Genomic DNA, 26,382 nt, shown 5'->3' on the forward strand with positions numbered 1-26,382 from the left:
CCGCCCGCCTCGGCCTCCCAAAGTGCTGGGATTACAGGCTTGAGCCACCGTGCCCGGCCAAGTTAATTGATTTTAAATGCTTAGGATTATGGAAATCCTCCTACAAGATAACTTCAAAGGGCTTTGTTTTTAAAATATCATAGTAATTCTAAGATGGAGGAGGTAAACATGACTGATTCCATCTTCCAAATAAAGCAAGAAGTAAAGAAATTACTCCAGGAAATTATGCAGAATTACGGAAAAATCAAAGAAAAGAATCAGCTCTTTTCGAGATCATCTCCGTCCTCTCCTTTGTATGAAATCTTATCAACTTTTTATAAACTTCTTTTATAGAATCTCTGGGTTTATAAATGTTCTCGAACTTGTGAATCAAACACTTGGGATGAACTGTCACTATGCAAGGCCACCGTACAAAAGCCCCTCTCCTGGTGACAGCTTCTCCCTTCATGATGACACAGTCATTCTCCATGAGAGCAGGCCACACGTGATAGAGGACTAACGGAGCCATGAAATCTGAATCGTAGCTGCGGCGGTATCTGTTTTCAATACACAAAACAAGAAAGAGAAGTTAAGCAATTATGGAGCATATCTAGGGGAAAACATCAGTGTGAATTTTCATTTTGTATTATGCTCAGATCTGAGTAAATATAGAACAAATTCTGTTATTAAAGAATGTTTGTGGCCTCTTAGAACAAGAAGTAATGATAACTGGGACCCAGCATGGATGCGCTAAGACCAAATCATGTCAAACTAATTGTTTTCCTTCTCTTCTCAGGATTACAAGAGTTGCAATTCAGGGGAATTCTAAAGACATAGACTAGCTATCTGAAGTCCCATCAGGCTTCCCATAGAATTTTTCATGCTGTCTTTGTGGACAAAATAAAAGAAATATAGGAGGATGATTAACTTAAGTAGGTGGATTGGAAACTAATTCAATGATCATATCCAAAGAGGGGTAATTAATGGATTAACAGAAACCCGAAGGAAGATGCTGAGGGCTCTCTCTCAATACTGTGATAAGTTATCATGTATAATGAGTTGTATGAAATATAGAAAACATGCTCAAAGATGCAGGTGGTTAGCTAAAAAAAACACACACACAACAGATGACATTAAAAACAGCTCAGCAGGCTGGAACAATAAGCTGAATTTAATAAGATAAAATAAAATGTGAATACATATGAGGTCCTATAATTGAGTCTAAAAAGTATTTGCACAAATAGAGGAGACATATGGTTTAGTCACAGTACAAGTAAAAATACAGCAGATTTCAGTAGTACTCAAAATGAATAAAGACTGTCAGAAAGCTAAAAAAGAAAGAAAGAAAGAGAAAACTACTGCAAGTTAGCTAAATTAATGGAGAATAAGAATAGAAAGGGTGTTAGTCCCTCTAGGCTGGTCAGTTCACTTTCTTTAAAAGGTGCACAGACCAAGACAATGAATCTATTTGTCAAGAAGTCCTAAACCTACTTCATATGAAGAAAACCTGAAGTCCTGAGGCCAGAAGGAGGAGGATTTAAGTAATTGCTTTCAAATGCACAAAAGGCTGCCAGGTTGAAAAAGGGTTAGCCTTGTTCTGTGAAGTTTTAGAAGTAGAACCAAATCCAATCATTGTTAGAAAATTCAATTCCAGCTGCACAGATGTCCAGGCACACAGGCCAGAGAATGCCCTAGAAGCTGCACATTCCCTCTGGTTAAAGGCATGTCAGCAAGAGAACCTACAGAAGTCTTTGACATGTGCAGATTCCTTAAACCAAAAAGGTGAAAGGTTCTGAGTGGAACTATCAATCCTTTAAAGGAGAAAGGAATAAAAAGAGACAAATGAAGATAATGTGCTCTGTAAGGGAACCAAAAAGACCCAACTGCAGTGTAATGTCCTAATATCAGCTCTTCCATGAGTTGATCCATGTTGGAGAAACTAGAAGCAGGGCAATGGCAAGAAAATATGACATGCTATAAGGCAATTGGAAAGTTCATTATTGTTGTGATTTGCATAAGTGAAAGAAAGTGAATGATTCTGAGTGGTACTATCCATCCTCCCTCATCAGCAAGCTTGCAGGAATGCTGGGCATAACTTTACAACCTGAACAAAAACCCAGAGCGAATATTTCCTGGGCACCCACTTCATGCTACACAGCATCCTAAGTGCTTTGTTTGAATTATCTCAACTAACCTTCTACAACCCTAGGAAGTAGGCATTATTATTTCCCCCGTTGGATAGAGAAGAAAGTAAGAAATAGAAAAATTAAGTGGCATGACTAACATTATACAGCTAATAGGTAGTGGAGCTGAAATTTGAACCTAAGCAGCTTGAGGCCAGAGCCTGTGTTCTTAACCACTAGCTTGATTTCTTCCCAGATAATCTCCAGCTATACCCTGTGATCTCAAGAAATCACAATACAATGTTTTAAATTAGTTTAATGTCTTTTAATTTATAAGGGAGTATTTATCTTGCAAAAGCTGTTAGCAATCTATTGGTCCTAGACAATGGAGTCAAGAGCATTAATTTTCAAACATTAGTGTGCATAAGGAACACCTGGGTGGTTGTTAAATTGCAGATTCCTGAGCCCCATCTTAGCCCTACTGCATAAAACATCAGGATATGTAATCCAGGAATGTGTATTTTTAACAAGTACCTTGAGTAATTCTGATGCAGGTGATCCACACATCATACTTTGAGAATCCTGGCCTGAGTAATGCAATAAAAACCAATAGAAAGTAATGCATATTTGTATTTATAGAGCATCTTTTAAAAAATGTTCTAGATAGGCTCCAAGTCCTCATTAGTTCTCCCCCAAAGACTAATACGTTATGTTCAATGGAAAATAAATCCAGGAGTGGGTCCTGCCCTGGAATACAGAGAAGTATATGGTAGGGCCTGGAAATCAGGTAGTGTCTGTTAATTTCTCCACCCAGAGTTCTTTTCCCTAAATTGTTCTCAGGAAACAGACAAGACAATGTACTCATGATGAATTCCTTAACTTCTGCTCCTCTGTCTCTTACTTGCAATCATTAAAAACTTCTCCATCTGCCCCATATGCAATATCTAGGGGTGGTTCTAAGGCCTGCATTGCAAAGGCAATGCAACATATCTCCTGGATGAAGTCACTGAGAAGGCAAAAGTCGATGACAGGAGGGAATGAAATCTTGGGATTGACATTCATAGCTCGGATCACATCCTGAAAAACAAAAGATGGCATCACCTTGTTACCAGCCTGTGACAAAAACACTCTAACATCCTAAGAATATTAGGACTGATGGGAGGTGGGAAAAGAGAGTGTGAGCCAAAACAAGTTAAAGCAGAAAAACAGTACATGTGCTAAAAGGAGAAAGATGTTGCCACCCATTCACAGGGAAGGAGGAAAGAGGACACAGAGTAGAAATGACACAGTAAAAGCCAAGAGAGTCCTAAAAAGGCAAGGAAAAAAACCTTCTGTGGCTTTTATTTATCATTGCCTTATTTTTCTATTCTGGGCAAGGGTATGATGTGCCAACACAGAACTCTGAACTGTTCATAATCCATAACAATCATTATAATAGTTTGCTTTTACTGAGTGTTAACTATGTACCAAGTCTTGTGCTAAGCAAATTGCCTACTTTCTTTCATTTAATGCTCTCAGTGACTCTAGGGAGTAATGAACATTTTTACTCCCACTGAAAGATTGGAAAACTAAAGCACACAGAGATTAAGTAAATGTGTAAGATCACACAGCTAGTAAGTGCAATAGTCAGGAAGCAAATCCATACTTACTTTTCCCAAAATCCTTGCTCTTAAGTACTATGATATTCCATCTCCTGACCATAACAGCCTATCTAAAGAAACTCAGACAATTTTTCCCCATAATATTTTTAAGGAAGAAACAGTCAATAATGGCAGGTGCTACCAAGTAAATTGAATGCTGTTCCTTTCTTCTTTTTCATTACATAGAATACTAATATTGGATGGATTTCTGAGTTATTAGTACTCAATATAAACAGCAGCAGCAGAAGTAAACCAGTCCTAATAAGAGACCCAACACTTACATTGACACTGCTTTGAGAATCATATAGATCAAGATGACAAATGACATAATCCGAGACAGCATTCTCAAAGTCATTCGACCCCACGTAAGATGGTGTCAATGATTTTCTCACACGGATCTTGAAATGTCTGAATGCCATTTTTGCTACATGGAATGCCTCCTGCACATAAAAATGCAGCAAATTTTTTGGTGAAAAGAGGTAAATGAAGAGATCCAAAGCAAGGAATTAGAAAGAATCCAAGCTTCAACATCATATTGGTCTTCTAACCAAACACATTTGATCAAAAACATTTTTAATCTGGAAGAAAATACATCTCTAATTTTGAAAAGTACATAAATATATAATAATCCATGCTCACTAACATCAAGACAGTTGACCATTGTTCTAGAAATTCTAAGTGCAGGAAACAGGACAGTGCAGAAATTGAAGGAAATAAATCCCCTGCTATGAGCCCATAGCAATACCACATTACTGGTCAAGAAATAAGAGAAAATTATCAGTCTAGTGTTTATGTTATAAACACATACCCAGACTCAGACATGTTTCCTGGCATATTTTAATTCAACAAATATTTATTAAATGCCTATGGTGTGGTAAGCATTGGGAAAACTCAGTTATGCAAAGAAGACGTGGCCTGTAGATTGATAGAGCTTTAACTAACTCAGTAAGTGGTTCTTAATTATATAAACCAGGGGATGGCAAACATTTTTCTATAAGGAGCCAGATAGCAAATATTGTATGCATGTTGAACTACACACAGTTTCTGTCTTTTTTTTTTTTTTTACAACCATTTAAAAATCTAAAAACATTCTTACATTCTTACAGTAGCATTTCTCTTAGAAATATGAGCCAGGTCCAGATATGGTCCATAGATCATGGTTTGCTAACCCCTGATTTAAATGAATAAATACAGGATAAAGTTCAGTATTTCTGATAATTCTGCTCTCATACCAATGTTTTGTTTTGTTTCTTAATATTTAACAATTCTCCTCATGAACTCTCAGTATCTTTGTATGGCATTAACCCATAGAACAAACATATTTGTTTTGGAAATTAAGGATACATATATGCACTTTTAAAATTTGCCATACTCAAATAGCTGATATGTTAGCAGTTTTAATAACTACTCTTAATTAAATAAGCAGAAGCGTTAACATAATCACAACCTTCTATTTTTTTTTAAGAACTAAAGGAAACCAAATGACAGCCATTACCAATAATATATTCACTGTGTCTAATATGCCCATATTAGACAAAAGGTACAGTGCAAATCAACTTTTTATAAACCCATTTGAGATAGTCCGGTATTTATGGATACTTCTTAAACAAATGCCTGGTCAATATAACTAACTAAATAAGTATTATATAACTATTCATATATATATGTATAGTTATCGATTGTGAAAATGATTCACCCCCCAACTATTTGTAATGAAAGGGAAGGAAGGAAGGAAGGAAGGAAGGAAGGAAGGAAGGAAGGAAGGAAGGAGAGAGAGAGAGAGGAAGGAAACAATGGAGGAAGAAGGGAGAAATAAAGGAAAGAAGGAGGAAGAGATGGAGAGAGGGGAGGGAAAGAGGGGAAGGAAGGAGGAAGGAGAGAGGAGAGAGATGGGAAAGAGAGATAAGGGAAGGAAAGAAGGAGGGAGGGAGGGAAGAGGAAGAAGGAGAGAGGGAGAGAGATGGGCAAGAGAGAAAGAGAAAGCAAGAAAGGAGGGAGGGAGGGAAGAAGGAAGGAAGGAAAGAGGGAGGGAGGGAGGGAAGGAAGGAAGGGAGGAAGGAAGGAAGGAAATAGGAAAGGAGGAAGAAAGGGAAGGAGGATGAAAAAGAAGGAAGGAGACAGACGGGGAGACTGGAATCTCCCCCACTTCTGTGACCTCAGGATCCACTAGTCTTTGTAAGTTGTTCCATTCACGTTACCAGACTTGTCTCCGCGCTGCCCCAAGGAGCCGGGGGTCCCGCAGGGGTCACATACCACTGTGGCGATGTAGATGATCCGCTGAACGATCTCAGCCTTGTCGATGCAGCGCCGCAGCAGGCACTGCGCGTCCAGGCGGGCCTGGGAATAAGAATCGCTGAAGCGGGACAAGAGAGCAGCCTTGCGCGCCACACTGGACAGCTTGGAGCGGTTTGGGGACGGGCTCCTGACCTTGACAGCCGTGGAGGGGCTGGCAGATCGGCTGCGGCTGCAGCTACGGCTGCGAGGGGCAGGGCTGGGAGACCGGCTCCTGGAGGACCTGTTGGTGAGCGAGAATCAGCCAGGGAAACCCTTCGATTTGCTTCTTGAGTAAAGCAAAGATCACCTGGTGGCCAATCAATCCGACTATCGGGAGGCAAAACTCCTTATCTGAGTAATTCAGAAGTGATTAGATTTCCCTATCATCTGACTCCAGCATCTGGTACCAGACTTCTTTCCCAAAAATTTATAAGTAACTAGACTTTCTATACATCTCCAGAATGCATGCGTTCTTAAAAATCAGTCCCATTTTGACCTATAAACTCTCAAAAAGAAGCATATAATTTTCTTTTGTAGTCCCTAATAAATCAAATTGGCCTATTAATGGAACTTTGCATCACAATATTATTTTACATCTAGACTCATTTTACCAGAACCTCAAAAGGGATTCAGAGGTCCCATATGTTCAGGTCTTTTGGCTTTATCCAAAAACTCAAAACTACATAAAAATTTTCATATATCCTTCCAAGGAACTTCCTCCCTCCTCAATTCTGGTGTCTGAGATGACCCTTTTGCCTATCACGTTGTCCTCAGCCTGCTCATGCTTCACCTCTACTCTCCCCATCTGCTCCATCCTCTAATCAATCACCCCCATGTCCAGATACTTTATCCCTCTCAGATACTCGCACAGGAGTTACATATAACACTGGTACAGAGTCCTCGGAAAATCCCAAAATGGTTTGCCTGTCTGTGAGGTGGCTAATGGAGATTTAGGAGCAATCCAAGTTCATGTCCCTTTTCCAATGTCTGATCTTTCACAAATTTAATCCAAGTTTGGATTCATTTAGCCAGGATCCCTCTAAGTTCATTCAAGAATTTCGGGTTTTGACTATTGCCTTTGATTGAACCTAGCAAGACATATCTGTGGTATTAACTACTTGCTGTTCCCATGAAGAAAGGTCACGCATATGTTCAAGCTTGGGCAGATGAAGCTCATGTTCATAATCCTAACAGTGTTAAAGCTGGGGCAGAAGCTGTCTCCAACACAGAACCCAACTGGCAATACCAGGCCACTGATGCCGGTCCAAACAGAGGCAGGGGCAGACGAGATTATATGATCTCTTTTTTGTTGGAAGAAATGAAAAAGGCAGTAGTAAAACCTGTTAATTTTTCTAAATTACAAGAAGTCACTCAGGAGCCATCTGAGAGTCCCATCCTTTTCCAGGCTACACTGGTGGAGGACGTGCATAAATACACAAGTTTTGACCCCCCAATCCCTAAGGGCCTATCCATTCTGGCCATATATTTTTTAAGTCAAACTTCCCCAGACACCAGACAAAAACTCCAAAACTTAGAACAAGGCCCACAAACTCCCTTTCTTACTTTATTATACGTAGCCTTTAAGATTTTTCAATAATCAGGAGGAAATATCTAAAATAAAACAGTTCCATTGGAGGAGGAAAAATGCCAGCACCACACTCATTACATAGTGACAGCATTGGCACATTCTTTTTCATTAGTCAATAATCCCAAGGCTCATCCCCATAACACTAACAGAACAGGGGCCTGTCATCGCTGAAGAAATCCAGGACACTAGAGTAGAAAATGTCCAAAACCTCCAGGTTACAAGCCACCTCCAGGTTACAGTGAGGACCCTATTCTCATTGCAAACAAGAGCATCATTAGAAAAGTGAGTGTCCCTCCCTTCCTCGTGACAGAGGGGCACTTCTTTCTCCTAAGCCATAATAGCCACAACCTCACCAACATACCTGACAAAGGTATTCTGCAGAACAAGGACAAGGGGAAGGACATGCACCTCTAACTCTATTCCTGGATTATAATCAAGCCTCTGAAAGTCATCCTCTAGATGACTGGTGGGGCCTTGAGTCCTTCCAGGCCCCTGTCTTTTCCATTTCTATGGATGAGCTTTGGGTAAATCTAATTGTGGCTGAGCAAGACTTTTTATCACACCTTCCTACCCTAACCATTTCTCTCCATGCTGGTAAAATGGGAAACATCTCCACCTTTGTGTAATCTTATTACTTACCCCACCATCCATACTTACAATATCATTGGAACTTCTTTAATTGTAATGTTACTTTGGGATGTACATCCTGGGATACTCCTGTGGGTAACATTAACCCATTTGAGGCCTTAGGCTCTTACAACAAAACTCTGCATCTATCTCATCACTGCCCATTTTTAAGCCTTTCAAACAAACCAATATAGTAAGGCCTCCAGTATACACCATCCCTTGCACTCCTAATACCACTCATGTATGTTACTAGAATGATAAAACCAACGTGGGAAATAACTATCATGTCACTTATATCCTATCCATTGCACATACACTTCCCTGGTTTTGAACACCACCGCTGCGCCCCCCACCCACCCAACCAGTTGGGACATTAACATGACTTTTCCTCTCCTGTGGGGCCTCTCAAAAACTGTTAAGAGGCCCCTTTCCTTTGTTTCCAACATTTTAATGAAACCAATCACACCATATTACCTGGCTGCCCCTCCTGGGCTCTTATGGCTTTGCGGCACTGCCAAAAATTATTTAAACTCTTTTTAATCTTTGGCTTTATTCCATCTTCATGATTCTTTTCATTATGGTGTTTCTACTCTGGGTACAATAGCTCCCACCCAAATCATTGTCTTGAACATAACTTCCAATCTAGAATCCCATTCTAGAAGAAAAAGGGCCCTAGGATTTACTGTGGCCAGAGTTGTGGGAACTATCACAACTCTTGCCCCTTGGGGAAGTTTTACTTACCATGAAATCACATCACGGGAACTTACCACCTCCCTTGAAATACTGGCAAATACCGGCCTTAGCAAGTACTGGTGCAAGTCTATCGCTGCTAGAAAGGTCTTTAGGCTCACTAGCAGGAATGGTTTTTGAAAAAGACGAGCTCTAGATTATCTCCTAGCTGAACAAGGTGCTGTCATCAGTAAAACCTGTTGATCTACATTAATGTATCTAGAAAAGTGGAAGCTCATGTCCAAGAAATTTTTGAACAAGCCAAATGGTTAAACACACTCTCCCAAAGTAACCAAAACTGGGCCAAAACCTTTACTGATCGGTTTCCAAAAATCCCTTAGCTCAATCACAGCTCACTGCAGCTTCAAACTCCTGGGCTAAAGAGTTTCTCCTGCCTCAGCCTCCAGAGGATCTAGGACCACAGGCATACCCAGCTAATTTATTTATTTTTTAACTCTTTTTAGAGATGAGTTCTTGCCACGTTGCCCAGGCTTGTCTAGAACTCCTGGCCTCAAGCAATCTTCCCCATGACAACCTCCTAAGTAGCTGGAATTCCCAGTTTTCAGATACATAACTTTTGCCCTATTTTAGGGTGGAGGTGGGGATTAGAAGGTCAGATGAGCAAATACATGTGGAAGTACTGGGTATATTATAAACTACTGTATCAATAAAAAGTTATATTGCCCTCAAGTATGAAGTAAATTATCAGACTAGCTATCCCGAAGTAAATGGGTCTCCAAAAAGGGAGGTTTTACAGAAGAAACTATCTGGCAAAAGGTAATGCAAAACTGAGTACAACAGCCAGAGAGGTTGGGTTGGGTAGGGTTAGACTCACTTATGGTGTTTGCCAGTTCCCGTGGTGTAAATACTACTACCATGTCAAACAGGCACATAATTCGTTCTTGGGAGTCAATACAAGTTGGCACAAACACAACACTTACAGAATGATTCCTCAAAATTAAAGACTGTGGTGACATTTAGAGAATGGGAATAGGGACTTTCACAGCCTGGAGCAGAACACATTAGGGGCTTGAGGGGGGTTGTTAAAAAGAATAAGGAAAATGCAGAGACTCCAGAGAAACATCTTCTTTGTCCTTACTTAACACTATCTTGATGGCCTGTCTTAACATCTGTCCATAAATAGAAAGGAATTTCACAAGAACACTTCACCTACACATCCCATCAAAGTCAGATACAAAAGGGAAATAGCCTGCAGTAAAATGGACAGCATCCCTGGAGAGAGGACTCCCAGGCCTCAGAGAAAATGATCCTCATATTACAGAACAGTTTTTCCATGAGGGTACCACCTCTTGCACCATAGGCCCGCACAATTCTGGTTTCAAGTCAAAGAACTTTCCTTACAACCGGGCACGGTGGCTCACGCCTGTAATCACAGCACTTTGGGAGGTGGAGGCAGGCAGATCACCTGAGGCCAAGAGTTCAAGACCAGCCTGGCCAACATGGTGAACCCCCATCTCTACTGAAAGTAAAAACAAAATTAACCGAGCATGGTGGTGTGTGCCTGTAATCCCAGCTACTTGGGAGGTTGAGGCAGGAGAATCACTTGAACCCAGGAGGCAGAGGTTGCAGTGAGCCGAGATCATGCCGCTGCACTCCAGCCTGGTCGACAGAGCAGGACTCTGTCTCAAAAAAAAAAAAAAAAAAAAAAAGAACTTTCCTTCTCCATATTCTTCAGCCCAAAGTTAATTAGTGTCCAAGTGCTGGCAACTCAGGAGGTATTTTCTCTCTCTGGAAGGGGGGCAGTTAAGAAAACAATCCCTTTACAATTAAAAGCTTGCCAGATTGCTGAGGTTTTGGTTCAGGGTATCATTTTATCATTTTACTTATTTTCCCCTCCCTGACCCCTTAACTCAGCAAAAAGAGCCTAAATTAGATACTTGAGAGTTTGTCTGACCTTCCTTGGAGTGCCCTTTTCTCATCAGACAGAACAGCTATTTCCTCCTTCAGGTTTCGGAGCTGTTTCTTATAATCGGATGTGACTTCTGTGTCCCGCTGGTCTGCATTCCGCTTGAGTGAACTCCACTGCTCACACTTCTGCTCTTCAGAGCTCCGAGGCTCTGACCGCCTATTCTCTGAGCTCCTCTGATCTGTGTTTCTGTGGCGGGCATCCTCCTGAGCTTGAAGAGATTTAAGCCTGAACAGCAAAGAGAGAGGGCAGAGGAAGGGAAGAGAGGAGAGGGGAGAGAGTGAAGGAAGCAAGGAAAGGTAATAAGCAGCAATTGGCATGCTTACCAACAGAGGCTATTCTACTCAGCCTGCCATTATTGCATTGGGAAACTCTGGTGGAAATACATGTGAATGAACAAATTAGCAAGGAGCAGAACTCCCAGGGTCAGGATGCCACTCCATGTCTGCAGCTTGCATGGGGAAAAATTCCTAAAGAAAGGACACTCATGCAGATCCTCTAGCAAAAACACTGGACTTATAGTCATTCTGTCCCATGTTGGACAGTATGGGACAGATCTTAACTGCACTCTGAAAACATTTGACCTCCAAAAGCTACGCAGGAAGCTGGTCTAAAATATAATCTCCTACCCTCACTAGTTCTTTGATTCTCTGAATAGTCTCAACTATATTTTTAACACATTAATTGGAATATTTAATATTAATTAGAATCTTTGATTCTCTGAACAGTTGGAATATGAGAGAAAACTATAATGGGAACTGAATAACATCCACAAAACTAGCTAGAAGTGTGAACCTGTGAAAATAATGTAGCAAACAAAAAAAATCTTTAGAAATAAAATTGGCATCTTCATCAAGTTACAAAGAGGCATGGCCACCATAAAACAAGAGCAAAAGCCGGAAGAAGAGAACATGCTGTGATGAAAATGACAAGGGTGTATGATGAAAAGGTAAGATTGAGAAGATAAGAAAGTAGGATTAAGAAGGATGCAAAGAAGCTAAAGATGTAATGGAATGAAAAGCTGTAATACAAAGAGTAAAGAACAGAATTGGTGCTATAGGTAATTGATGAGTAATATGATTGATGGATTTGAGAAGGTTTAACAAATAGGAAATTAGAGATTAAAATGATGAGGAAGGGGAAGACAGAAGTAGAAATTAAAACAGTGTTCCTAGCTAAGATTTATGGGTGTTCCTGAAGAAATCAGAACCATTGGAACATGTGTGAAGATAATCAAAAGGGGTGTGTGTGTGTGTGTGTAAAATACACCTCCCACTTACTCTTTTGGGAGGGGGGGATCAAAATTAAGATCCAGGAAGGTATAACCTTAAAAGATCAATGTTTATTTTCTCCTTCTAGAATTTTATCTATAAGGAATAATCAGACGGCTCAACTGAGATTTTTCCACAAAAAGTATCCCAATATTATTTCCAATGTTGAAAATTAGTATACAAGTAAATATTCAATATGAGGGAAATCCCCAAATGATGGAACATAATGAACCTATTTAAAACTAACTTCTGCAGTATTTTTTCTTAGTGACAGAGGAAAACAATGTCAGGTGAAAAGTTAGGATAGAAAATTGTATACTTATATACTTTATTCTGTAGTCTTAACTCTATTATTAATATATTAATCAGAAGGAATGCAAAATGTTAACAGTCACTGGCTCTGGAGTTATGAAAGGGTTTCTATATTCCTTTATACTATATACTATGTTGTACTTTGGAAGTTTTCTATAGTAGATAAGTAATATTTTGTAGTAAATATATATGTATAATTAATAAAAATATTTCTGCATTTTCTCTCTGGTGGTGAACAGATTCTTTCATGTTGTAATGGAGCACCAAAAAAGCTAAATTCAATGATTTAGGCTGCAATAATCCTGTCATTTTTTTCTTACTGCTTTTTTAGCTGATTTATTTCCTCCTCTGCAGCCAACAGGGATATGGCCGATCTGTTCTTGGTTTCTTCAAGATTCTTTTCAGTTTCAGCCAGACTGTAAGAGAAATCAGTAACTAAAGATAGATTTTTCAAAATTGGCAGACTTTCTAAATCAAGGCAGAGGCTCACTTAGGAACTTCTGGTATATGACATAGTTCAACATAAACAAGATCAAGTTAAAAGACATCTGCATTCAATCAGGTAATATTGCAAAAATTGTGGTGGACTTGTATGCTAAAATATGCTAACATCCTTTGCTCAATGTCAAACACTGGGAAATTACAGAGCTACTACCCCCAAAAGACTATTAGTATTAGAATATAAAGGACAAAGAAACTTGTTCAATTTCTCCTTCTCACCCCTAATTCATCTGCTCTAATTACATCAAAGCCCTAGGTTGGCTTTCTCTACAAAATCTCCATTTTTCTACAATATACCAACATCAATTTTTATTGCTTTGCACTGTGGAGCTGCAGACTTCCTCAATATTTAAAAAAATTATGTGCCCACCTATAAAGTCCTCACAATCACCCTTGACAATCAGGTACTTCATGTCTTCCTGCTTCTGACTTCTACTACTTATTGAACACAAATTCTCTGAGTTTTCACTGTATCTCTGTCATTATCAGTTTCAAATCCTCTTCATGGTAGACAAATCATAATAAATTGTGTTATTTAGGTCTATCTAGTTTAAAAATAAGTGGGTCTGGGTGCAGTAGCTCATGTCTGTAATTCCAACACTTTGGGAAACCAAGGCAGGAGAATCTGTTGAACTCAGGAGTTCAAGACCAGCCTGTGCAACACAGTGAGACCCTGTCTCCATAAAAAAATAAATAAATAAAATTAGCCAGATGTGGTGGTGTGTGCCTGTAGTCCCAGATACTCAGGAGGCTGAGGTGGGAGAATCTCTTCAGACTAGGAGTTTGAAGCTGCAGTGAGTTTTGATTGTGCTACTGCACTCTAGCCTGGGTGACAAAGTAAGAACATGTCTCCAAAAAAAAATGGAAGTGAGATAGATGATGTTGAATAAAGACCAATGGTCCTCAATGAAGTTATCCCAGAACAGTGAGACTTGAGTTGACAAAGTCTTCTTGACTTCTCTGACTCTGCCAGAGAGATCATAGCACTTGTCCTGAGGCTAAGATAGTGCAGTTGCCTTCCAAACTCACACCAGCCTTTATCCTTTCCTCTAGATAGAAGAACAGTGGAGGGCAAAACACTGGGATTTTCACTTTGAGAGTGGAGCAACCTGAGAAATAATGTGCTAACAGCATCCCTGTCAATCCCACAGATCTTAACCAGACATCCAAAATTCCATCCCCTACCTGCTTCCTTCTCTAATAAATGCACATTTGGCAAGGGCCTTCCACATACTATCCCCAACTCTCCCAAGCAAGGTTTGTTTCCCCTTCTCGGCGCTCCACTCACATTTACCTCATTGAATTCACACTATAAACTATTTGAGAGCAATAATTTTATTTTATTCATCTCTACCCCCAGCACCTAAACAGTGCCTGTCACAAGGTATATTTTTTTAATGAGAAAGGAATGAATGAATGAAATGTCTAAAGATGAAAAGAAAGCAAAAAATAGCATTAACTTCATAATATGGCTATTGGAGATTGAAAGGAAACTAGTATGATTTAATTCCAATATAAAGAGGTAACAAGTTTTTAAAAGTAAATATGTGAAAATGAACATTTTTATCAAGAGAAAAGAAACTGTAGAAAATGGATCAAGAAAAGGAGGAAAATACAAGCAGGAATTAAAACTTGGGTATTTTCTCCTAACACACACAATTGGATGCACATACAAGCAAACATACATGCTAATTTCATGTGTTTGGATATCATACAGAGAGAAGAAAGAAAAGTACATTCATATGCTAAGAATTGTTTTAATCAGGCTGACATTCTATTTAAATGTTTTGTTGAGCAGATTATTGAGCACTTACTGTGAGCTAGGCATGATGCTCAGTACTGGAGATACAACAGTGTCAAGAAAGCAATGCAAGACAGGAACCCTTTGGATCTTCCAGGCTAGTTGGGGAGATAGATCATATATATACAAGCAAGTTTATTTTTTTAAGTTCCCAGTTGTGACTTCACTCTCTAACTTTTCTCATAAGTGCTATTATGAGAAAAGCAGATCACCGTGAAAGAGAATTAGAGGGAAGAAAGACCTTTCAATGTATGGTGGTCACAGAAGGACTCTGAGAAAGGCCCATTTAAGCTGAGACTTGTAGGATAATAAAGACCAGGCATGCAAAGAGCCAGTGGAAGACTGGAAAGTTCTTTCAGGCAATGGAAGAGCACAGGTAAAGGCCTCAAGGTGAGGAAGTAGATAGTAGACTGGGTCAGGAGAAAGTGACAGGAGATGACACTCGGGCAGAAACACAGCCAGATCAGGAGGACTGCTATGAGAGCCCTGGTGAGAAATTTAGAATTTTTTCTAAGTATAAAGAGAAGAGACCACTTAAACAAACTTATAGGAGAAAAACAAACAACCCCATCAAAAAGTGGGCAAAGAACATGAACAGACACTTCTCAAGAGAAGACATTTATGCGACCAACAAACATATAAAAACAAGCTCAACATCACTGATTATTAGAGAAATGCAAATCAAATCACAATGAGATACCATCTCATGCCAGTCAGAATGGCAATTATTAAAAAGTCAAGAAACAACAGATGCTGGCGAGGCTGCAGAGAAATAGGAAATTTTTCACACTGTTAGTGGAAATGTAAATTAGTTCAACCATTGTGGAAGACAGTGTGGTGATTCCTCAAGGATCTACAACCGAAATACCATTTGACCCAGCAATCCCATTACTGGGTATATACCCAAAGGAATATAAATAATTATATTATAGATACATGCTCATGTATGTTTACTGCAGCACTGTTCACAATAGCAAAGACATGGAATCAGCCCAAATGCCCATCAATGATAGACCGAATAAAGAAAATGTGGTACATATGCACCATGGAATACTATGCAGCCAAAAAAGGAATAAGATTATGCCCTTTGCATGGAAATGGATGAAACTAGAAGCCATTATCTTCGGTAAACTAACGCAGGAACAGAAAACCAAACACTACATGTTCTCACTCATAAATGGGAGTTGAACAATGGGAACACAAGGACACAGGGAGGGGAACCATACATACTGGGGCCTGTTGGGGGCTGGGAGAAGGGAGAGCATCACGATAAGTAGCTAATGCATGTGAGGCTTAATACCTAGGTGATGAGTTAATCTGTGCAGCAAACCACCATGGTACATGTTTACCTATATAAGAAACTTGCACATCCTGCACGTGTATCCTGGAACTTAAAATAAAATATAATATTTAAAAAAGGAGAAGACTAACAGCTTTTAATCAGAAGGATGATTTGATATGGCTGGGCGCCGTGGCTGACGCCTGTAATCCCAGCACTTTGGGAGGCCGAAGCGGGCAGATCATGAGGCCAGGAGTTCGAGACCATCCTGGCTAACACGGTGAAATGCCATCTCTACTAAAAATACAAAAAACTAGCCAGGCATGGTGGCAGGCACCTGTAGTCCCAGCTATTCAGGAGGCTGAGGCAGGAGAATGGCGTGAAACTGGAAGGCAGAGCTTGCAGTGAGCCGAGATCGCACCACTGCACCCCAGCCTGGGTGACAGAGCAAGACTCTGTCTCAAAACAAAAACAGAAAAAAAAAAAAGGATGACTTGATACAATTTTATATATATATTATATATATCACTATATATAGTGATATAATTATATATATCACTAATTATCAGGGAAACGCAAGTTAAAAACATAATGCGATACCATCTTACTTCTGCAAGAATTGTCGTAATTACAAAATCAAAACACAATAGCTGTTGGAGTAAATGTGGAGAAAAGGGAAAACTTTTATGCTGCTGGTGGGAGTGTAAACTAGTACAACCACTATTGAAAGCAGTGTATTTCAATAGAGATTTCAATAGCAGAGATTTCTTAAAGAACTCTAAAGTAGAACTACAATCTTGATACAAGCCATCCCCCATATGCATAACTACCTAAAGGAAATAAGAAGCCATTCTTATGAAAAAACACATGCACTGTATGTTTATAGCCAGTACAATTCACAGTTGCAGAAGATAATGGAACCAACGTAAGTGCCCATCAAAAACCATAGGGGGGATAAAGAAAATGGTATATATATACTGTGGGAGTATAGTCAGCATACAATGAAATTTGACATACATGGCCTTTGCAGCAACTTGGATGAGCTGGAGGCCATTATTCTAAAGTGGAGTAACTCAGGAATGAAAAACACAAACTGTTCATTTATTTTTCTCACTACAAGTGAAGTTAAGCTCTGGGATGGCCAAAAGGCATAAGGAATGATATAATGGACTTTTGGGGGGACTTTTGAGGGGAAAAAGAAAGAGGAGGGTGAGGGATAAAGACTTAACCATGGGCTCTACCTGTATACCGGCCTCAGGTGACAGGTGGCACCCAAAATCTCAGAAAATTTACCACCAAAGAATATAACATGTAGGCCAAAATACCCACTTGTTCTCCAAAATTCAATTGAAATAACATTAAAATAAATAAAAGGTTCCAGATGGCCAAAATAGGAACAGCTCCAGCTCCAGCTCCCAGCGTGGAGCAACACAGGGAAGTGATGGGTGATTTCCTGCATTTCCAAACTGAGTTTGAAGAGAGTAATGGTTCTCCTAGCACTTGAGTTTGAAGATCTGGAACAGACAGACTGCCTGCTCAAGGTGGGTCCCTGACCCCCGGAGTAGGGGCCTTAACGGAGACCCCCACAGGGAAGTTACAACTACCATTCAGAGAATCTATAAACACTCTATGCAAATAAACTAGAAAACCTGAAGGAAATGCATAAATTCCCCCTGGACACATATACCACTCTCCCAAGACTAAACCAGGAAGTAGTTGGAATCCCCTGAATAGACCAATAGGCAAGTCTCTGAAAGTGAGGCAAATAATTTAATAAGGCCTACCAACCAAAAAAAGGTCCAGGACCAGACGGGGATTCACGCCGTTCTACCAGGGTACAGGAGGAGCTGGGGTACCATTCCTTCTGGAACCCATTTCCAATCAATAGAAAAGAGGTAATCTCCCAACTCATTTTATGAGGCAAAATCATCCTGATCCCAAAGCCTGGCCAGAGGGACCAACAAAAAAGGAGGATTTTAAGCCAATATCCCTGATGAACATCGATGCAAAAATTTTTCATAAAGTACTGGGCAAACCGAATCCCAGCAGCAACATTCGAAAAGCTTAATCCCACACCATGATCAAGTGGTTCAATCCCGGGATAGCAATGCTGGGGGTCCCAATATATGCAAACCAATAAACGTAATCCAGCATATAAACAGAACCAAAGACCAAGACCACATGATGTACTCAACAGATGCAGAAAGGCCTTTGACAAATTCAACAGCGCTTCATGCTAAAAACTCTCAATAAATTTGGTATGATGGAATGTATCTCAAAATAATAAACGTATTTATGACAAACCCACAGGCCAATATTCATACTGAATGGGCAAAACTGGAAGCATTGCCCTTGAAAACTGGCACAAGACAGGGATGCCCCTCCTCACCCTCCTATTTACATAATTTGGAACTTCTGGCCAGGACAATCAGGCAAGAGAAGAAAATAAAGGGTGTATTCAATTAGGAAAAGAGGAAGTCAAATTGTCCCTGTTTGGCAGATGGACATGATGTATATTTAGAAAACCCCATCATCTCAGACCCAAATCTCCTTAAGCTGATAAGCAACCTTCCAACAAGGTCTCAGGATACAAATTCAATTGTCAAAATCATAAGCATTCTTAATACACCCAATAACAGACAAACAGAGAGCCAAATCATGGAATGAACTGCCATTCCAATATGCTTCCAAAGAGATAAAACACCTAGAAATCAGCTTACAAAGGAAAAAAAAAAAACCATCAAAAAGGGGCAAAGATATGACAGACATTCTCAAAAGAAGAATTTATGCAGCCAACAGACACATGAAAAAATGCTCATCATCACTAGCCTCAGGAAATGCAAAATCAAAACCACAATGAGATTCCATCTCACACCAGTTAAAATGCAATCAATAAAAAGTCAGGAAAAACAGGTGCTGGAGAGGACTGTGGAGAAAATGGGAACACTTTTACACTGTTGGTGGGACTGTAAACTAGTTCATTTCCATTGTGGAAAGTAGTGTGGGCGATTCCTCAAGGATCTAGACTAGAAATACCATTTGACTCGCCATCCCATTACTGTGGTATATATCCAAAAGGACTATAAATCATGCTGCTTATAAAGACACATGCACACGTATGTTTATTGTGGCATTATTCACCAATAGCAAAGACTTGGAACCAACCCAAATGTCCATCAACGACAGACTGGATTAAGAAAATGTGGCACATATACACCAATAGGATTACTATGCAGCCATAAAAAAAGGATGGAGTTTGCGTCCTTTGTAGGGACATGGATGCAGCTGGAAACCATCATTCTCAGCAAACTATCGCAAGAACAGAAAACCAAACACTGCAGTGGGAATTGAACAACGAGAACACTTGGACACAGAATGGGGAACATCACACACCGGGGCCTGTCGTGGGGTAGCGGGAGCGGGGAGGGATAGCATTAGGAGATATACCTAAAGTAAATGACGAGTTAGTGGGTGCAGCACACCAACACGGTACATGTATACATATGTAACAAATCTGCAAGTTGAAAAAGTATAATAAAAAATTAAAACAAAATAAAACTAAGAAATCCAGGGAAAAGCAGCAAGCATCTTCATGTATGCAACTTTCTAATGGTTAGTAGAGAAAATATATATAGAGAGAGAGAAGGAACACACAGGTGATAAAGCAAATAGGGCAAAAGGCATATGAAAGGGCATATGGAAATTTTTAGTGCTATTCTAGTGGATTTGCTATGTTTGAAATTATTTTCAAATGAAAAGTTTTTTTAAAGCATGCATTAAATTTCTTGATCCATGGCGCCCCTTATAGGTAACAACAGTGTCACTGAAACAAGAAAGAAAAGTGGGAAACCCTGGCCCCTACTAGTGCTGACAGCCATCAAGAACCAGTAAAGTTTTGATGCCCTGCCTCACAACTAGAGGAAAACGTAGGATCATCTGCAGCAATTGCTAGCTAATGTCCCAGGAGACCTTCCCAGAGAAGACATGCACAACTCAGGACCCATCAGAACGAGACACTAGTGCCTACATGAAATTAAGGCCAGCAAGAACCCAGAGGGCAGTACAAGACCAAAAACTCTTCTTGTCCATCACCAGGAGAGTATACAAGCATCCCTTCCCGAGAAAGGATGAGGGGAAGGGAGACCCCATGAGAGGGTAAAAATAGCTCTTAATGCATGTTTGCACTTGGAATGAGCTGAATGTTTATAGAAAATGGACTACGATAAACCAGAAATGACTGTGTGATCTTGAAGTGGCTTATTGAAGGATCCTTCAAAATGAGCTCATATTAGTTGAAATAAATTATAGATTGTATGCTTTTTGCATATTACAATTATAAATGTTGACTGCTTCAGGTATATAACTACTCATTGATTATGATTCCAGTTGGAAATATGAATGGGTGTGTGTGGAGGTGCAGGCACAAAGAAAAAATGTCTGGAGTAAAATATACCAAAATGTTAATGGGGACAAGAAAACAGGTGATTTTCATCAACTTTTATTTGTTGTATGCATTTTGAAAAAGAAAATTGTATTATTTTTATAATCAGGCAAAACTAAATCAATAGAGATATTTTCCTTAGAAAATGTAAATGTCATCAGAGAACAAGGCAGAGCACCACACATTACTCCATCCCAAACCTTAACTAGTTATTGATTAAAGAAAAAAAAGATTTCCTTTCTGTCCCATTGATGTCAGCAATGAAGCAAGGAGAAATTCCCATTGATGGATTTTTGTTAGGTATGTCAAACACAGTTTCATACGTATTTGTCTACCTGCCTCAAGTACAAACCCAAAGTCTACAATGTTTTTTGTGGTGATTCCCTAAGTTTGCTACCCTGGCTCTGCCCACAGCATGCATCTGATATCTGTTGTTGCCTGGAATTGCTTAACTTTTTAAAAATACATTCTCATACCTAATAATTATTGCAAAATCTTGAATTCTTCCTTTCTTAAAAGACTCTGACTCTTGCGGATTCAGAGAGGCACACATACACCCCTAAATGAGTATAATGGACAGATAGATGCAGCCTGCTTCATTTGACTTTTGTTGTCTTTCTCTTAATTTTCTTCTTTGCCTGACTGTTCACTCTATTTTATTCTTTCCCTTTTGCATCTCTTTTAAAATTTTTCTCCCAAAAGGTAGATTTTTGTCTAACAATCTTTACCTGTTTGTCAATATGGGCTGATGATGTGTTTATGAAGAAGGAACTCCAAAGAAGGAACCAGGGGACCAGGTATCATAATATATCCTGTCCCCAAATCCACAGACACTGATTCTAAACTCTCTCTCTCTCTCTCTCTCTCTCTCTCTCTCTCTCTCTCTCTCTGTCTCTCACTGTCATACACACATGCACACAGACACACACACAATCATATTACTTATTTACAAATGCCCACATTTTACATGAGCCATTATTCTCCTTTCGAATTTAAAACTTAATTAAATTGAAAACAATACTTTTTGGAAAAAGATAACTTGCATTCCTCTTACTCTTCTTGAACCTGGTTGAGTTGACTCCGGGTTGAGTTCAAATTAGAATCTAACTGTTGCATGTCCCGATCCCGAGGACTGGGATCTTTACGTCTCTCCCTGTCAAACGTGTTCTGGAAAGGCACACCAAAAAAACAAAAAACAAAAATCAGTCTGAATACATAAAATGACATTGATGAATTTAAAAAAAAAAAAAAGTCCATCTCAAAAGAGCTCACACGAAGTTCTAGTGCAGGCAAAATTAATCTAGAGTGACAAAAATCAGAAGATGGTTGCCCTGGGGAAGGTGCAAGAAATGCTCCGAAGTGATGGAGATGTCTGATATTCCAATAGAGATGTGAATTTACACAGGTATACGTATTTGTTAAAACAGCAATTTATGGATTTCACTGAATATAAATTATACCTCAATTTCCAAAAAGACTTTGAAACATCATTCTACATCTTTATACCTAGAATAACGCCCACACAGAGGATAAAAATCTGAGAAGCATCCAAACATTCTCAGGGAAAAAAAATTACTTAATGATAACTGAAGTCTATAAAGTACTTAACACGTGTCAGACCCTATGCAGCTTGTTTAGTGTGCTTATCACATTTAATTCTCACGAATGACCCTATTAGATCAGCAAAACCATTGTCTCCATTCAGCAAATAAGAAAATTGAGACATAAATGTTTAGACACCTACTCCAGGGCCATAAAAGAGGAACTGGTTTCCTTTCAGTGATCTCCAAGCGGGGATCCTTCAGCCACTGTCTTATAAGGTTCTTGCTCAGAACAGACTAAATGCTTTCTTTTTGTTATTATTATTATTTTTTATTTTTTTACTTTAGGTTCTGGGACACACGTGCAGAATGCGCAGGATTTTTACACAGATATATGTGTGCCATGGTGGTTTGCTGCACCTATCAACCTGTCACCTAGGTTTTAAGCCCCACATGCATTAGATGTTTGTCCTAATGCTTTCTCTCCCCTCACCCCTGCAATTCCCCGACAGGCCCTGCTGTGTTGTTCCCCTCCCCGTGTCCATGTATTCTCATTGTTCAACTCCCACTTATGAGTGAGAACATGTGATGTTTGGTTTTCTTAGAAGAGACTAAATGTTTTCTAAATGCTTCTGTTTTAGAAAGGGTTATAGGTAAATCCATATAAATGTTTAAAAGTAAAGTAACTAATGTTTTGGTTGCCCAGATGTAATGATGTGGATGCCTTAAGTAAGGCATGTGCTCTCTTTCTAGTCTGATCTCCACCTGTTCAAAAACTAACACCGTCCCCATGAAAACCACCAATAACCCTCACAAATTGTGACACTCTGTCAGTCTACCAGAATTAAGTCCTCTTCTTCTCTTGGAGGTTTCTGATGTTTTATCTCACTGTTCAGAAAGTCAAGGGTTATCCTTCAGCATCCCTACCTGCAGAGAGGGGACCTTGCTGTCAACAGGTTTTCCCATGGAAGCAGCAGTAAAGGAAGCCTCCAGCCAAGGCAAAAGGCGTGACTTGATTGTTTCCACACCATCGTTATGTCCTCCTAAAAGAATACACACATCAGGTCAGGGAGAGAAACACAACTGCATCAACAGTCAAAGAACACAAAAAAGCACCAAGAAAGGAGAGAAAGGCAGGCAGAACTGGATGGGAAATTACCAGGCCATTCTCACCTTCTTGGGCTGCTGTTGTGAGGATCCCGAAGAGTTGTCCCTGCACCTTGGCAACTTGCTCAATGAGTTCAAGGCAGTGGTTTAGATTTTGATCACACGTGTTTGTCTGCAAGGGCAAAATAGTAGATAACCAGGGTAATTTCTTCACTCTAGGACCCACTGCAGGCAGACCAGGGTCTCACTTGACCCAAGAGCTGCCTGGCTCTGGTACGCTTTGGTAGCAGGACTGCTGTGTGGTCACCGAAACTTATCTCCCGTAGACCACATTTCCCAGTTTCCCTAGCAGTTCGTATGGCCATGTAACTGAATTCCGGTTAACTGGATGGGAAGTGATATATGTCCGGGGCCTGGACCAGAAGGGAACCTCTTGAATGATTTATTTTTCTTTTTCCCTCTGCCAACTGAATGCAGAAGAGCCAAGAGAGGATGCTGAGGGCATAAGGGATGGTAGAGCCACAAGATTTGCAAGGTTGCTGACAGAATGCTTGCATTGAATTATCACATAGTTGAGAGAGTTGGTTTGTGTGTGTTAAGCCACTGAGATTTGGAGGTTGTTTTTTATAGCAATAATCCTACTCAGTAAAACTCTACAAAAATACATTTAAAAGCTAAATGGACCTGTTGTCAGACAATACAAATCACTGCCTAATTTACCTGCTTTATTGGTTCCTGTCCTCTACATAAATTCAATTCATATATACTGTATGTGCATAGAGAACATGACTTCTTAACAGCAAGAAGGTATTGCTGGGTTTAGGATATAAGGGACTTGGCACTTGCAGACTCATGGGGCAGACAGATGAATAGCCAGTTACCTTGCAGCAGAATAATAAGTCTAACTACACAGATGAGTGCAAGCTCAACCCAATAGTCCATTGTCTTGGAGAGTCTGGGAAGGCTTCCAAGAGGAAGTGAAACCTAGTCCAAGATGAAATTAGCCAGACTTGGAAAAGTAGGTGGTTCCAGTGGTTGTGGAACATTCTAAGCAATGAGAACAGAACACGAGGAGGCAAAGAAGTGAACCTTTTAGCTATTATTCTGCTTTCCTCATTTCTTTGAAAGATTCTACCATTTCCATTTCAACATAAGCCAAACCTCTAACTGACTCCAGCACTAGAAGAAGGAATACAACTACAAGCAACAAACATCATGTGGTTGTAAAAATGCATCGATTTATGTGTCACCTCAGGGTGCAATAAAGCATTGGTCCTTGGTGCCTCCTGGACACAACAAATCCCTGAACAGAAAGCAGGGTACAAGGAGGATAGAAACTAGGAGTAAAAGTTGAGATAATCTCTAGGCAAAAGTTTACAAATCAAATGCACATCTGCATCAACCAAGGAAATGGTTCAGACAGGCAGGAAGCTCCTTGAGGACAGACCTGTCCTGTTGGTTGTTGTATTCCCAACCCTGGATTCTACAGTGCCCCTGTATTCAGACTCATTATGCGTTGGATGGATGCATGTAAATGAGATGATTCACTTACTTTGTATTTATCATATCTCTCCTATATGCCAGGCTCTATTAGTGCTTTATATAAACTCAGCTAATTTTTGCACTAGTACACTAGGAGTTAGAAGAACTATTTTCATTCCCATTTCAGATGAGAAAGCTGAGGCACAGAGAGGTTAAGTAACTGGTTCATGGCTACCCAGCTAGTAAATTATCAGAGCTGAGATTGGACCCCAGCAGCCCAGCTTCCAGAGCCCATGCTCTTAACTACTAAACTATCTATACTGACTTTTAGATCATGCTTCATGCTGGGAGTAGAGGGAGGATTGGATGATGCGACCAAGAGTGAATGGGGAGGGCATCCAGGGAAGGCTTTTCTGTGGAGGGGACCCTTGAGTATTCCTGGGTTATAAGATTCAGGGAAGCACAGCACTAGGGAACGAGCATGCCAGGCAGTGGGAACAGCAAGGACAAAAGTTCTGTGGCAGGAACAAGTTCAGCAACCTTGAATATGTCAATGTGGCAGAGGCACAGAAAGTCAGAGAATTTGGTAGGGTAGGTTGACCTGGAGAGCCTTTCACCCCTGGCATGGAGTTTGGATGGGATGGACTTGTAACTGAGAGGGCAGCTGGTTTACTTTCCATTCTTGGTAAATGGTACCTGGTAACTAATTCTGTTGTAGCATTGATTTCTCCTGTAGTCATTTTTTCTCCATCTCATCCATCTAATCTCTCCTGCCAAAAAGATCATGAGTTCTTTTTAAAAACGATCTTGCTTTGCTCATGTTTGTATCTGTTGCCACTAGTATCCTAGCAAATTGAAGGGTCCAAACAGCAGTTGATGAATGAATGATTTAACAGCGTAATGTTGACATGATAGAGCATTTAAAACCCATAGCCTGAACATCTATCTCCATTTCTTCCTCATTAATTCCGCACTCCTTGCCGTGGCCATTTTATAACTGCACTTATTACACTGAACTTCAATTACCTACTTACAAGCCTTTTGCCCTCTGGCAAGATCATTCCATGTGTTAAGTGGATGGAGAATGAGCTTGGGAGTCAAGCAAACCTGAGTATCTCAGCTCTGCTGCTTGCTACAGTTCTGTGACCCTGCACAAGTTACTTAACCTCTCTGAGCCCATTCTTCTCCCATGCAATGGGGATAATAATGCCTTGCGGAGCATTAGAATTAAATCAAAATAATACATGCCTAGCATCTCAGACACAGAAGGTGTTTATCAATTGGCACCTATGAGGTGGCATGCAGTATTGAAAGGAGCCAGTGGCTTAGGAATAAGGTAGACCTTTGTTCAAATCTGGTTCTCAACTTATCAGCTGCATTCCCTTAGAAAAGACATTTAAATATGAGGCTCTGTTTCCTCCCGTTTAGGAGGTAGTTGATCACATGAGCAGAGTCCAGTGTAAAAGAGGTACACAATAATTAGAAGTATTATTGTGGTATCATTACTATCTGTTCCTATGCCTTGCCTAGAGCCTGGTACACACTGGATACCCAGAGGAATGCTGGTCAAATGAGTTTTTAAACACAACTTAAGTAACAGGAGAGAATATCCTGTGTCACACAGTTCCGCTTCCCAAGGCATGTTACAACATGATGCAACTTCTAAACACAAAGCATTGCACAAGATAATCAAGTTGCAATAGGGTCACATTATTCAAGTAAACACATACCCACATACTCACACAAGACAAACAGAGCAA

The 26,382-nt window shown here is 40.0% G+C and overlaps 1 protein-coding gene across 2 annotated transcripts in view; it reads right to left on the minus strand.

Moving 5' to 3' along the window:
- SPATA18 (spermatogenesis associated 18) overlaps positions 1-26,382 on the minus strand; it is a 45,327-nt gene that overhangs the window by 12,945 nt on the left and 6,000 nt on the right. The window contains exons 2-10 of one of the 2 annotated variants that reach the window (XR_001886755.1): positions 23,207-23,312; positions 22,961-23,076; positions 21,547-21,659; positions 12,791-12,886; positions 10,876-11,115; positions 5,996-6,257; positions 4,024-4,182; positions 3,004-3,179; positions 363-536 (exon numbers count right to left, since the gene is read on the minus strand). Coding sequence is in view for 1 of the 2 variants with exons in the window: in XM_017878304.1 (XP_017733793.1) it covers positions 413-536; positions 3,004-3,179; positions 4,024-4,182; positions 5,996-6,257; positions 10,876-11,115; positions 12,791-12,886; positions 21,547-21,659; positions 22,961-23,076; positions 23,207-23,312 (1,392 nt within the window). In the remaining variant the exon portion in view is untranslated. The remainder of the gene's footprint in view (positions 1-362; positions 537-3,003; positions 3,180-4,023; positions 4,183-5,995; positions 6,258-10,875; positions 11,116-12,790; positions 12,887-21,546; positions 21,660-22,960; positions 23,077-23,206; positions 23,313-26,382) is intronic. The other variant, XM_017878304.1, reaches the window with a different exon arrangement.

This window comes from Rhinopithecus bieti, unplaced genomic scaffold, assembly GCF_001698545.2.
Source record: "Rhinopithecus bieti isolate Rb0 unplaced genomic scaffold, ASM169854v2 scaffold_10604, whole genome shotgun sequence".
Classification (NCBI taxonomy): domain Eukaryota; kingdom Metazoa; phylum Chordata; class Mammalia; order Primates; family Cercopithecidae; genus Rhinopithecus; species Rhinopithecus bieti.